Source organism: Choristoneura fumiferana, chromosome 13 (genome assembly GCF_025370935.1).
Source record: "Choristoneura fumiferana chromosome 13, NRCan_CFum_1, whole genome shotgun sequence".
Classification (NCBI taxonomy): domain Eukaryota; kingdom Metazoa; phylum Arthropoda; class Insecta; order Lepidoptera; family Tortricidae; genus Choristoneura; species Choristoneura fumiferana.
The window spans coordinates 14,599,862-14,615,320 of record NC_133484.1 but is presented as its reverse complement, the minus strand read 5'-3'; the positions used below and the strand labels follow the sequence as shown (position 1 = coordinate 14,615,320).

Genomic DNA, 15,459 nt, shown 5'->3' with positions numbered 1-15,459 from the left:
TTTTAGGACTGTGCGTTACTTGAATCGAGTATGATGTGTAACGCTTCTTTTTTTTAACGTTTGGTACCTACCTAATTTAACATTGAACTGGTAGATATGTAGAAATTATATGAGTTTCTATATTATAGCAAAATAAGTACCTTACTTATACTAATAATTATAAAACCATACTTGTTTTCTTTTTTGCCAAAATCCAATCATGTCTCGATCTTTAGAAACCTAAATCATGTTTGTTGTAGTCATAATCATGTAGCAAATTTTCGTAAGACATGACATTACTATGTCTGCCTGTCAGGTAATCAAGTATACAACATAAATATACCTATAAAAGTAGAGTCGGTTAAGCTGCCTTTTACCTGCTGCGATACCTTTTAGCCAGGTCTCTTCTTTGTGTTTAGATTATCATAAAGGAAGTACAAGTTCAGTTGCCTCAAAAATTTACATAGGTACTCAAAAATATCTATCAGGGACTAAAAGGAGTTTTGTATGGCGCACGGGGTACGCTTCATTGTAGTTTTGATTTCAATTGCTCAGTTAAAAAATCATACAGCTATTTATTCTCGGTTCAATTGCTCAATAAAAAAAAACACAGTTATTTAAATTTTTATTCAATATGTGCACAATTAACGAGTAGCTCTGAAACTTCCAATTTACAGCTTACAGCTATTATGTTCATTTCTCTGTACGAATTTCACAGTAACTATAATAAGAGGGAGAAAAACATGTTGTGGTATGTGTTTGAATTACAATACATTTGGTAAATGTAAATACAGTTTTCTTTAACATACACACATAAAATGCATATCGTATATTGGCTTTGTATGGCGCAACATAGTGACACTAAATCATACACTATAGATCTCTACATATACATGTACCTATTTACCTTTATTTTGACAAGTAAACTGATTTGATTTTAATATAAGCAGATTTTAATAAGATTTTTATAAGTTTCGGTGAACCGATAAGACCTGAAGCACCCGATTACAGTCCAGGTAGCACAACTGAATAAATTGCAATTAAAATTAATGGTCTTTATTATTTGAGCGCTTTTTTTGTAAGGTCAAGGACTTTAGTTCATGAGCCACCATAGAACCATTTCACAGTAAACGTCATAGTGGCATCGCATTCATTAACACGGAAAATCGTAACCACTTTTCATTTGAAAAAGTTCCATGGGGGCTCATGAATAAAAGCCCTTGACCATACATTATTATCGAAATATATGCATTAAAAATTCAGTAATGCGTTCACTGCTATTTTTAAGGATACGTTATTGGTTAATTAGTAAAATATTTTAAATATTCGCAATGTTCGTGACTGGCCGTGAGTTCCAGCAGTTTTTCTGATGTTTTACAATGTTTCCATGTATAAATTTAATTTTCTCTTTTTTAGAGTTTGATGGAGCTGCTTTATCATTGTTGAAATATATCGAGGCAATAGTGTTTGCAGTATTTCGTTAAAAGCTTTATTGGAACGAGTAAGGTCAGCATGTGATTTATATTTTTCACGAAAAAACGATCGGAACTTGCATGGTTTACTTTTTTACCCGACTGCCCGAAGGAGGGTTATTTTAAAAATATGGTTCTGTCAACAAAGGGAAGGTTTATCAGAGTCTAGTGTACATACTTTGCTGTTATTATGCAAAAAATGTAGAAAACGAAATATAGGCTCATGGTGAATGAAAAATGCTGATGGATCTTAAAATTTTCGTCCAATTTGAACAATGTTTCATAAAAGATTAAGCCATTGTTAATTAAATTTTTGTAAAAATATTACTACTCAATAATACGCATTTGTAAGTGAATTTCAAGACAACATACTGATAAAATGTACTGATATTTAGATGCGTGGATAAGTATCGTCAAAGTTATTCGGCCAAGTTATGTATAAATCGAATATAAAGCTTTGAATCAAACATAATTCGCTAATGGAACATTTAATTTTACAATTGACATTAGAAATGGTCGTTTTTAGCCAGTTATTAAATATTAACGTGTCCATTTTTTGTGTTATGTAAAAATCAATGACTATGAATTTTGAAGATTTATAAAATTATTTTATGTATTTTTTTTTCAGCTAAAGTTCAAGTGTAAAATTAATATTTATGTATGAGATAGAAATAACTTGAAAATCGAGATATTTTTAGGCCTGGTAATTATTCTGTTCGTGTTATCTTTTTTACTAGATTTTAACTTAGATTCTTATATAATTTTCTTATACACTAACTATACAGTTTTACGTAGTTACAAGATAAAAATGCTATTCAGGTTCATATTTACAAGAAAAGAGATTACTACTAATAAATACATACATATTTATGTATACCTTACGTCTACATTAACCTGGAAGCACACACCAATATAATAGAATAGATACACTTTTACAATTCCATCGAGTATTATTTTAAGCAATGCTTGCTGTAAAACAACCTTGTACTAATCGCCTGTAAAAGATCTGTATTCTGGCCACCATTTAATTCCTGGGGTAAATTATGATTCTAATATGACACAGTATAAATACGGTCTGTAGTTTTAAATCGAATAACAATTTGCTATCGAGAGTAAATAAAAAATAATAAATTACATTTCGTCTCTAACAATCTGATTACAGTGTTCGCCCAAAATTAGATGCATATATTTAACATTTTAGTCACGTTCTGATACTAAAGTTCGACTTTGTTATGACCATCATTTTACCTGGAAACAAAGAAAAACATATTATTTTAGTGATCACATAAGGGTAAAGTCAAAGAAACTGAATCACGTACCTTTTATACTACTGATGTCAAATTGATATTCCATACATCTGCCTAAGAAATCACAGCGAAATTGATTATGAAAAGGACCCTGGTGCGTGATTCAGCTTCCTAGATTTTTTCTTGAATTATTTCGACATATTTTAGATTTTAGCAGATGCTTGGATTATTTAAATAGAACATTACGTACAGCCCTGTAAAACTGGGACTTTTGATTCAAAATGTTGTCCACGCTTCACGCCTCTGACGCGGTACGGTTTGAATATCGATAAATACCAAGTAAGTTTATACCTAGCTAGGGCATCAACATCGGTACTGAAGTAAATCCTACCCATGAATGCCTTTCATACGGCTGAATGGGGAAATAACGAGCCAGGCTAACACAAAGTGAACGACGTAGTTCCTGAGGCATTGAAATAAAATTTAATCGAGTAAAATAAAATGTTCTGCATGTCTAAGGTTCCCTTTTCACTTACGTTCAAAAAGATAGGTTTCAATGCACGTTATTTTAGTTCTGATCTGAATATAAATTAAATTCTATGAGTGTCACTGCCTCAGTAATCACCGTTATCAATTTTATGCCCTTAGTAATAGAGACGACAGCAGGGTGTCATCTATTGCTCATGTCAAGCACTGGGATACCTATTGACCTTACCATGAAATAATAATTTAAAGACACTTTATAAGTACTTTCCTCACAACCCGTGCACTCGCAGATGTGTAGGTATTTTAGCCCCGCAGGAAGTAGCACGTGTTAAAAATATTACTTATCCACAAAAATTATATAGGCAAACGAATTAAATTCAACTTCAAAGAAAGCTTTGTCATCAGTTTTTGTAATTTTGTTTTCAGTTTTTCTTGCTTACTTAGACGCTAGCTATCATAAGGTCGCAGGTAAGTTTCTTCATCGCGTTACTCGCAACCGACTTTGTTTCCAGCCTCACCACTTCAACCGTTGGAGGTCCCGCATAGACGCGGAGCTTTTTGTCACAGCGAAACTTTGGAATCAACTTGCTTTGCTTTTTAAAACTAGTATATGTATTGAATTGTAGTATTTCTAAAAGGGTGGCAACTCATTCGTGATTCTCCATAATGATGTTTTGAGTGTCCACGGGTGATGAGCCTACTCGTTTGCCTTCTACCTTAGGTACATTAAAAAGCAAACTCTACGCAGCTTGTCTGTACTCAATAAAGTATAAGTATTAAATAAGCATATTAAATGTAGATTGTAATAAAAATAATGATATAGTCCTCACTCACCTTGTATGAAACGATCATCATGCACCACTATCTTATTTATTGTCGCCTTTAGACAACGCTTCCTGGTCTGGGTACTTTTGAAGCTGGTCCTCACGTTTTGCTACATTGTTGGAGATATGTTTTAACTTCTAATTAACAACTCTATGAACATATATTACAGGGTTGGGCCCGTGGGCTCACGTGGGCGGGGAGCACGACCCCTCAAAACACTTCAGTCCGGGCTCACACGTCCCTTTGAAACCACCACAGTCTTCACCTATCGTTCTCGCGCACACTTTGCAGCATCTGTAAATTAATAATTGATAGCATTACAAAACAGGATTGGTTTTTGCGAGCTTTTATTTAATTTGTAACGTTGCTTTGCTTTGTTCCTTTATTTGTGAGCTTCGGTTTCAAAATTTGAGAATCTTTTTCGGCAACATTCTAGGTAGTATCCATGAACTAAAATTTGACAGGCGTCAATTTGGTGACAAAGACAATATAATAATCAAATACAGTTTGTATTTTTTTCTTATTTATTCTTCAAAGATGGCTCTATGTTTAAAATTTATTTTTTTTTTACCTTTCACGATCTTTTGGTTATACAATATATCGCGTGTACCAAATTTTAACTCAATTGATCTAGGTTTGAGCAAATCGGCTGTGACAGATGGACAGATAGACAGACATCGTATAGACAAGTGATCCTATAAGGTTCCGTTTTTCTTTTGGAGGTACGGAATCCTAAATGTAGGCTAACATTACCTGCCTGCGACTAAAAAACCATTTCTACTTTTTACTTCAAAACTTTGCACAGAATGTTTACATTCCACATTCCTGTTAATTAAAAGGATCTCGTTTGAATACTGCGTGCAAAAACAAAAGCGATTTTCGATGAAACTTTTTTATTACCTCGTCTCGGTTCTTTGTTTATATTTATAAACGGCGGAGGGAAGTAGAACACGTTTCACGAGGGAACTTTTGTAATTGCATTAGCAGTACACCGACTTCCTTATTTTGAAGTTCATGGACAACTCACACTAAGTGGATCAGTCACTTGTTCACAAACTAATAAGTAAGCAGCAAATAAAGGAAGGTTTAAACTGTGCACTGGCAACATCGCCATAAGTACCTAGCTTTTGCCTGCCTCGTCAGCAAAGTTTGGAAGGAGATTGAGATGAAAATTTCTGTTTTCGACAGTTTGACGCTATTGAAAGTGACAGACACTCAGACTTATTATAAGCTCCGAAGAGAACATTAGTTGCTACAATTATAGTTTTAGTCAATTTACGATTAAGCTTGATATTTTTGACTCCTAAATTATGGGTTCGTATAAATTTTCTTTCTCAATCCTACTATATTCTTCTTTTTATTACCTTAATATATAAATGAGAAGGTGTGTGTGTCTGTGCCATCATTGCTCCCAAACAGATCAAACGATTTTGACGCGGTCTTGCACTCGCTGGGGTCAAGTGTCTGACACTGCTGCACGTCGCCCGCCGTCACCAGGGCCACCAACCTGTCTATACTTAGACTTACTCGTATCTAGTGAGAAACTACTAGAAAGTCTCATAATTGATAAACTTCTAGAGCATCAGAACATCACACATATTTGCAAGGATCACATACAATCATCCTCATTACCGGGCACCCGCTGAGTTCAGCCACCTCGCATTCACGCGGGTTGCACACGCAACCCCAGACGGGCACGGCACCCACTGCCACCACCAAGGCCATGAAACTGCCTGCCAGTACTTTTAGGTTTACTCAAAACCACTAGAACGTCACACATACTTGCAAGGATCCCATACAATCATCCCCATCCCGGGGCACCCGCTGGGTTCGAGCGCCTCGCACTCCCGCGGGTTGCACACGCAGTCCCAGGCCCGCACGGCGCCCGCTGCCGCCACTAGGGCCACCATCGCCAGCCACCGCATGCTGCTCACATGACACAACCACGCCTGTGGGCTACTCCCCGATGCGCAAGCATGCTGGGAGCTTTAGTGGTAGAGTAGCATTCTGAAACAAATGCGAGTAGTTTATTATAAAACATCGACATATTTTAGTTATTTTAACAGTTTTAGTTACTTATCACGCGGACGGACCCATTTAATCTTGTGTACGTTCATTACATGTACGCATTGTATTTATTAATGAATTGATTTAAAAAGCTATGGTAGCCTAATGGGTTGGTCTAGGCGCATTACTTTTGGAATTTACCATGAGCTTTTTGGTGATGGTAAACATCGTAAGGTACCCTCTATTCACCTAAGAAACAGTTGAACGGTTTGGGTAAAGTTCCTAAATCGCACTAGACCCACGTTGGAACTGTTCAGCCCAAATCTTCTCAAGCTAAGGGCCCATCCCCAGCAGTGGGACTTATATAAATAGAATCTGTTCTGTGATGACAATCAATTTTTACTTTAGAAATAAGATTGTTAGGGCTTTAGTCACAACGCGGGGCTAGGACCAAGACTTTTGAAAAAATATAATCAACACCTTTCAAAAAACTTTACTAAGCGTATTGTATTGATGTAGTCGTCAGATTATTAGTCATACAAAGCTAGAAACTTAAAAACCTACGTACAATCATATAAAAATCTATTTGTCTGTATTCATTTCAACGCAATGAAGTTCTTTGCATTGATTTTTATGTCTGAAACCTACGAATCGTTAATACTATTGGTAGTAAGTAACTCACTATACTTTATTTTTATAGTTATATGTTTAAATTGATTAATTTTGTAGGTTGTAGTATTTTATGTTTAGGAGTTCTCGTTTTCCAGTATTGATTAAAAGCGTCAAAGAAAACGGGCTACGAGGTGGTTATTATGATTAGCTATGAATATTCAATGCTTCCTTTAAATTTCAGCCAATTTTAATGGGAATTTTAATTATATTTTCCAGGCATATTACTTTGGCTGAATAAAAATAACATGTTAGATTTTGAAATTTAAATTGTGTGTTTATTTACTTCTAGAGACTTCAGTAAAGAAAGTCTTGCTAAAATAAGTTACATAAACATAACGCTTATTTATATATTTCATTGATTGGTTCAGGCGTAGGTAATTTTATAATTAATGACAGCCTCCTATCTTACTTTTTCGCTACTACACGTGTACCACAGCTCACACCTCACCCTCACATCACCCTCCTCCATTTCCAGATAAAACATTATGTCTCACGGACCCAATTATCACAAACAACACAAAATGCTAACGCTTTGTGAACTCTAAATCTCTCTTTCATATATACTTAACTGAAAAAGAGATAGCTTTATATCTTTGTGTGTTTGTTTAATTGTGCGTAAAGGTAATCTCAGGAACTATTGAAGCGATTTTAACAATTATTTCACAGTTGAAAGAAATGCTACACTTTTCTCAGATACCTATAAATTCAAAGTTTTTCACGTAACGCAAATTATGTTGCAGGCAAAAACTAGCTATGTATAGGTATAAGTTCGAGGAATATCCTCTATTCCATTAGAGTCGTCCATCAGAGTTCGGTTTCTATTAACGTCGTCGTCTATAGGCTCGTAGCGGTTCATTATCAAAGGCCTACCCATACCCACTCCGTTGCCTTTTAAGCTGGAACCATTTATCTTTTCCGAATTTATGCCTTGTCCGCAGTTCCGCGATGGATATGCCAATCTTTTGTAGGTCCAATCTGTGTTTTGGCTGAACATTTATGCAAATAGTGCATGCGGGTTAAATTTGGTGTTAGCACTGAATACAAATGACCAATACAGGCCGTTTGCGGGCAGATAGTGGAATTTAAGTGTTCAAAAATTGGAATAGTTGAACTGAATGAATCGTAAAGGTTTGAATACAAAAATGATGTACGATAGTTTTATGTTATGGTCAATTGTATTCGAGGTTTTTGTGATGTTATTAGTACATTGTGTCTTAAGGGCGGTAAATAAGGAATTACGAACGAGAGTCTATTAGAAGCCCGAAGTCGAAGACTGAGGGCTTTAATGAGTCGATGTTCGTAATTCTAGTACCGCCCGTGCGACATACAATGTTTTTCATCACATTTGAAAGTAAAATTTTATATTTGTAAAAGAAAAAATATAATTCTTCCAAATATTGGCGATACCTTAGGCTGTGCTCTTGGCAACGTCGCCCTCTACCTCCCTCGGCATGCGCCGCAACGTGCGTGTGCATGTGGTGGTCCATGTAGTCCTGCTGCAGCGCCATCAGTACGGGCACTGCGACCACGGGCTTCATCAAGAAAATGTGTACGCGCAATGACTCATTTACCGACCACGGGTTTCATGACAAGCACATTAAGGTCGAGGGTTTTATTTGGGGGGTTGCAACTAAGGTAGCCTGCATGTTACGACACTGTTTACGAGCAAGTGTGATGAAAAATTCCATACGGCGTTGAATGAGCGATGTTGAACAGAGAATATCAAAAAATGTGCAATACTGGTCATCATTACACAACCAGGAATTATGAATAATATAAGTCTGCGGGAACCGGTGTTTGAGCCACGATGAAAATGACTGAGTGGTAAACCGGTTTTAAAACACTTCATTTTAAACTTGTCTTTTTAAATGCTCATTTTTACGAAACAATAGAAAATATCCGATGAAAATCTTATGGTTACTTGGTTAAGCTTGGTTGGTATTTAGTTTTTTTTTTTATTTTTTTTTATTTATTTCCAATGGCATAATTATCCATGCTGTCAATAAAATATAATTTTAATAAACACTACTTTTTCCACAACCTTTGCTGTAACTTATTTATTTAATTATAGCAAATTTTTTAAACGTTTAGTGTATCGATTTTATTTGATCTAAGACTTTAATACAATACACGAACTCTTTATTGTATTTCACATAATAAACAGTTCATAGCAACAGTACATTAACAAAATTTACTTTTTAAGCAATAGGCTGGCTTGTGGCTACCGAGTTATCTTTTCAAGGCAACCTTTAAATATTACTTATATACTTTTTCTTATATAAAAAAGCCTTGGTGGAAAAAGCCGTGGTGGCTTAGCGGCGAAGGAAAACATCGTGATGAAACCTGCACAACACTGCGAAGCAATTCAATAGTTTGTGTGAAGTTCCCAATCCGCACTGGGCCCGAGTGGGAACTACGGCCCAAGCCCTCTCATTCTGAGAGGAGGCCTGTGCTCAGCAGTGGGACGTTTATAGGCTGTGATGATGATGATGACCTTTTCCTTTTGCAATTTTTAACGACGCCATAACAATATTCTTTTATTTGAAAAAATATTTGCCTTGTATTCTGTCATGCAACGCTACAAAGTAACAAACCAGCGCTTAGCGTTTTTGCTTTTCTTCATAATACCTGCCACAACTCAATATGGTAAGTAAGTAGAAAGTTGGTTAAATTCTATTTTTAAACTATAATTACGTTGTTATATAATCAGAAACAACTATAAAACAAAGGCGTACCCTATCTTCTTTGTAATTAACCCCCTGTAGCAGTCATATTCACAAAACTGTACAAAACTTTTATACACTCGAACGTGAACTAAAGTAAGACACTGAAACAACATTGAATAATTCCCAAGCCATTATAGTTTGAAATAGCCTGACATGGCACCCCGAGGTCGTCAATCATTCGCCGCATTAGTATGACCAAACTGTTGTGATTTGCAAATAAACTTGCATAGTCATTATTTCCGTTGTTGATGTTGAAAATCAGTTAGGATATTATAATAATGCTGGTAATTCAGTAATACATTGGGAAGTAAATAGATTCAAATCTAGGTATTATTTCGATTTTATAGTATTGTATATTGTTTTTTTTTTTTTTTTTATACGGCTGGATGGCAAACGAGCAAGTGGGTCTCCTGATGGTAAGAGATCACCACCGCCCATAAACATCTGCAAACCAGGGGAATTGCAGATGCGTTGCCAACCTAGAGGCCTAAGATGGGATACCTCAAGTGCCAGTAATTTCACCGGCTGTCTTACTCTCTTTGTATTGTAAAACTCTTTATTGTACATAAAAACACATGAAAATAAAGAACACAGGATCTTAAGATGAACAAAGGCGAACTTATCCCTTAAAGGATCTCTTCCAGTTTACCTTTGAACGATTGGCAGGATATCAGACACAAGAGTAGACACTACAAGTACAATGAAAAGGTATCGAAATTTAAATTAACTCAAAAATTCATTATAAATACACATATGTACATATATAGGTACACACTAATACATAATAAATAAATAAATAATATGTTTCATTGTTTACAAATTATCTATTTATGTAGTCTTATGTATAGTAATAAAACTGTGTAGTATATCTTTGTAGCGGTCCGAGGGGTGTTTATTATTAACGCTTCAGCATTATGCTGAGCCAGTGTCCGATTCGCAACCGCAATGACACATACTTTCCTACGTGTTGTCTATTTGTACTTAATACTATTGTTGTGTCTTGTGTTGTGAATAAATGTATTTTCTTTATTTCTTTCTTTCTTTCTTTAATAATAAAGTAAATAAACTAATACATATCAAGACAAATAATCTACATGCAAAATACATATAATTATTATTATTATTATTATTATAGTATACCTATTACCGCACGGCAATTGGTCCAGTTGATCGATGCAAGCTGGGAAGTTTACGAACTTTGAGAATATAATAATGGTAGATTTTATAGGTCTAACGAAGTTGGTCACTACTGGCATAGAGAAAAGAGGCATGATTCAAAATATACTAAAAACTTCCATGTTTCGAAGGCTGTTGCTACCACAGTCTGCTACATGCAAATTGTGGGCAACGGTTATCGACATTGACTCCAAGGTAACCGGTATATTAATCGAAAAATCAAAAAACCCGACTGCCTTAAAAACTAAAAGGAAGAAAATAAGACTAGTGGTCTAGAACTCTATCAAGAAGCTCATTTAAGGTTCAACAGTCGGGACCCATTACGAAGATTTTTTGAGCTGGTTACGATTTGAATGGGTCCCGACTGTTTAACCTTAAATGAGCTTCTTGATAGAGTTCTAGACCACTAGACTTATTTTCTTCCTTTTAGTTTTTAAGGCAGTCGGGTTTTTTGATTTTTTAAATTTAATGTTTATTATTTTACAAAATGACATGTAATAATGATATTACCAATAAATGAGTATGAGTATGAGTATGAGTATACTTTTTTGATATTTCTGTGAAAATAGTAGAATAAAAGTATCAAGCAGAGGGTCGTGGGTTCAAACCCCGGCTCGCACCTCTGAGTTTTTCGAAATTCATGTGCGGAATTACATTTGAAATTTACCACGAGCTTTGCGGTGAAGGAAAACATCGTGAGGAAACCTGCAAAAACCTGCGAAGCAATTCAATGGTGCGTGCGAAGTTCCCAATCCGCACTGGGCCCGCGTGGGAACTACGGCCCAAGCCCTCTTGATCTGAGAGGAGGCCTGTGCCCAGCAGTGGGACGTATATATATAGGCTGGGATGATGATGATGATGATGAAGTCGATTTAAAACTATGTAGGACGCGTGAGTTCGGAGTGTGATGCCGTTCGAAGTCCCTCACGAGTTGTGGGTTTACTTACTTCAGAGTTTAATCGTCGCGGTAAAGGCTTAACGGCGTGTTTAAATTTGCATTAAACACACAGGCCATGAAAAATAATGGGCGAAGTTAACATTTAAAACGCTATATTCCCCGCGTTAGCCCAGTTATTGTGTAAATAGTGATTTTGCACTATCTCTTTGCACGAGGCTTTGTAGTGCACGTGTTTGCAAGGAAACATTTTATTTGTAGAACTAGTTAAAAAGTGAGCGAGTGTAAGCCTTCTTAAATCAGATTTGAATAAAAAAAAACAAGAAGGTACGTTTACGACGTTTATTTTTCTTATAACGCTTTTTTACTGTGATAATAATCATTATTGAATTCAGTTTATTTCATTAGTTCTGGCTAAAAAGTTTCCAGTTCGAAATAAATTGTAAAAGACCAATTGACTTTCACTTTTACAATAGTTTCTGTTACCTTTTTGTTTTTTTTTTAAATAAATCTTTTACACTACATAAATGCCATTAACACAATCTTTTCTCTATTTCATTCTATGTTTTGCAACTAACAATCCAGTATACTATGTATATCTAAGGAGTCAAAGTTTTGATTAGAAGCAAACAAAACCGAGCTGGTTCTATGCTAAATTATGCTCGCAAATTTGCTAAATTGTGAGCAAAAGCGAGATGGGCTTGAATAATATACTATACAGCGGAAACTCATATCGCAAGAAACTACTGTTTCAAACTGTAATGAACAATTTTGCAATGCAGCGTTGAAGATGTGGAGGCTCGAGAACAATGTTTAGCCGCTATGTGCAAACTAAGTTAAGCTGTGTGTGACAAACGTTGTCACTTTTGTGCTGATTTGGGTTAGTATATTATCAGACTTCGTTTTTACTTTAAAATTGTCTAGTTTTGGCATTAACATTTATGTACAGTCACCAGCATTAACATCTGCCACAGCGGAGCGTGCAAAAATATCTGACACGTCCTTCCGGCCCTAGAAATAGTCGTATCAGATATTTATGCACGCTTGTTGTGTCAAATATTGGTGCTGGTGACTGTACTAGACTGCATGTTTGTTACATCAAAACGGCGCACGAAAACAGTTCTCAGCGCGGTTTTGTGAACAGTTCACTATGGTCTGTTGACGTCCGTGACAGCGGTTGTGTCAAAGTTATATTGATGATTGATGCACCGCGCGTTTTGTTCCAAACAGCCAGTCTAGTGCCGTAAGGTACATAGATGTCGATGAGTTTTGGCTTCAGTTTGTTTTTGTTAAGTATATCGATGGTGGAAGTCTCAATTGGCGTAAGGGACAAAATACCGAAAATCACTTTTAAACATAAAAAATTAGAGTTTTTTTTCTCTGTCGATTGGTAGTATTCAAGTTACGATACGCCCCTTACTTTTGCTGTTATCAACATTTATTACTTTAAAATAAAATAGCTTAAGGGACATGATATAAAATATTTGAGCTGAAAAATGGCGTAAATGTATTATTTTTTTAATATTTGGGTCGTAAGGGGCTGTGGCAGTCTCATATGTCCTTTACGACTCGACTCATGACGTTAAAAAAAAACCCAACAAATATAATAAAAGGGCGTATGGGTCAATTATTATTTCATTGTCCTTTACACCCCAACATTTTATAACGAATAAGATAAAAATGCAAGAAGTTGTTGGCGTAACCTTACCACCTGTACCTATTTCTTGTACCTAACATCAAAATACTAACGCGTCTACCTACCTTCCACGCTCCAGCGTTTGCGCATTGCACATTCGGTCAGTCGTGTCAGACACGTCAAACACGGAGGACGTATTTGATTGCCTACGTTTGTTCTTTGTCAACGCGCGTATTTTTTTATAAGATGCCAAAAGCAAAACAAAAAAAGAAGATTAAGTTGATGGATCCCCTAATGGCTTGACGTCGAGCTAACATTTCCGTAATGGAATTTCAGTCAAGGATGTTGAGGTAAATTTCTCTTAGCTACTTTGTTTATTTTAAGCTACTAAGTTACAGATCCTAATAAAGGAAGCCTGTGCCCAGCAGTGGGACGTATATAGGCCGAGATGATGATGCATACATAATAATAATTGGCCTGTATAATTAATTTTTTATGTTGAGGGTTAAAAATGGTATAATCGGAACGTCGTAAGTGACATTAAAAAACAGCAATTTATAAAATAATATATACTTTTATGGCGTAAGGGGTATAAAAAGCAAGAGCTAGAGTAAATTGTCGGTCGTAAGGGGCAGTAGCAAACAGACATTTAAAAAAAAGGTGTAATTGGTACGTCGTAAGGGGCATTAAACAACAGCAACTTATAAAATAAGGAATACTCTTATGGGCGTAAGGGACATCAAAAGCTAAAACTAGAGTAAATTGTTAGTCGTAAGGGACAGTAACAAACAGACATTTTAAAAATTGAGGTTACTTTATGGGTGTAAGGGCACTTAAAGCAAAATACCTTGCTTGATTCTTTTAGTTCATTAAATACCTTGTTAATGTTAGGTCGTAGGAGGCATCAAAACAGATGGTTTTTAGAACTTGTAGTGATTGAAACAACAACTCAAGCAAGCATACTCCCAAATGTGCAAGAAATAGTGCAAGCAAGCGTGCAAGAAAGCATGCAAGCAAGCATGCAAGCAAGCAAACAAGCAAGCATGTACCTAAGCAACCACCTGAGCAGGCTTGCAAGTGAGCATGTAATTTTGTCAATCAAATCAACAAACATGCAATTTTATCGGCCTGGGTTAGATGAACATCGCGGGTTACCCGATCTCGCGATGACCGGTCTATGGTATCTCCTCCAGCGCTCATGAAGCGGGCTGGCGTCCCACTCCCTCACAGCTGCAATCAGTGTGTTAGAGGAAGCAGAAATAGTGCAAGCATGCATGCAAGCAAGCGTGACGCCAGAAGGCAAGCATGCATGCAAACAACAAATCAAGCAAGAATACTCCCAAATGTGCAAGAAAATATTCATCATGTCTGCCGAAAAGACGTCCACTGCTGGACAGAGGCCTCCCTCAAGGCTCTCCACTCAGACCGGTCTTGTGCTTTCCGCATCCACCGCGATCCCGCGATCTTAACCAAATCGTCGCTCCATCTTGTTGGAGCCTACCGACAGCTCGTCTCCCGGTCCGCGGACGCCATTCGAGAACCTTCTGGCCCCATCGGCCATCCGTCCTGCGAGCAATGTGCCCCGCCCACTGCCACTTTAGTTTCGCAATTCTTCGGGCTATGTCGGTAACCTTAGTTCTACTGCGGATATCATCATTTCTAATTCTATCCCGCAGAGAAACCCCGAGCATAGCCCTCTCCATAGCCCTCTGAGTGACTTTGGGTTTCATCATGAGGCCCATCGTTAGCGCCCACGTCTCAGATCCGTATGTCATCACTGGCAACACACACTGGTCAAAGACTTTTGACTTCAAACACTGCGGTAATTTGGACGAAAAGACACTGCGAAGCTTCCCGAACGCTGCCCAGCCGAGTCGGATTCGACGAGTGATCTCTTTCTCAAAGTTGGACCTACCTAACTGGACCGTTTGTCATACATAGTCGTCAACAACTTCGAGCGCAGAGTCTCCGACTATTACGGGAGTTGGTACAACATGGACATTAGACATGACTTTCGTCTTGTCCATGTTCATTTTCAGGCCAACTCGGTCGGAAACTCTACTGAGGTCAGCGAGCATAGCACCGAGGTCCTCCATGGTCTCAGCCATGACTACAATGTCGTCGGCGAATCGAAGATGAGTGAAGTACTCGCCATTAATGTTGATGCCTCGTCCTTTCCAGTCCAAAACCTTTAAAGCATCCTCCAGCGCAGCAGCAGCAGCTGCAGCGGTGAACAGTTTCGGAGAGATCACATCTCCTTGTCTGACTCCCGCTGCAGAGGAATAGGCTTCGTGCTCTGATCCTGTAATCGGACGGACATAGTGGCGTTTTCGTACAG

At 37.1% G+C, this 15,459-nt stretch overlaps 1 protein-coding gene across 1 annotated transcript in view; it reads right to left on the bottom strand.

Moving 5' to 3' along the window:
* Positions 1 to 591: 591 nt before the first annotated feature.
* Positions 592 to 15,459, bottom strand: part of cmpy (crimpy) — a 55,987-nt gene continuing 41,119 nt past the window's right edge. Inside the window, exons 2-4 of the mRNA XM_074096429.1 lie at positions 5,792 to 6,016; positions 4,019 to 4,303; positions 592 to 2,699 (exon numbers count right to left, since the gene is read on the bottom strand). Coding sequence (XP_073952530.1) covers positions 4,195 to 4,303; positions 5,792 to 5,934 — 252 coding nt within the window. The 5' untranslated portion in view covers positions 5,935 to 6,016 and the 3' untranslated portion in view covers positions 592 to 2,699; positions 4,019 to 4,194. The remainder of the gene's footprint in view (positions 2,700 to 4,018; positions 4,304 to 5,791; positions 6,017 to 15,459) is intronic.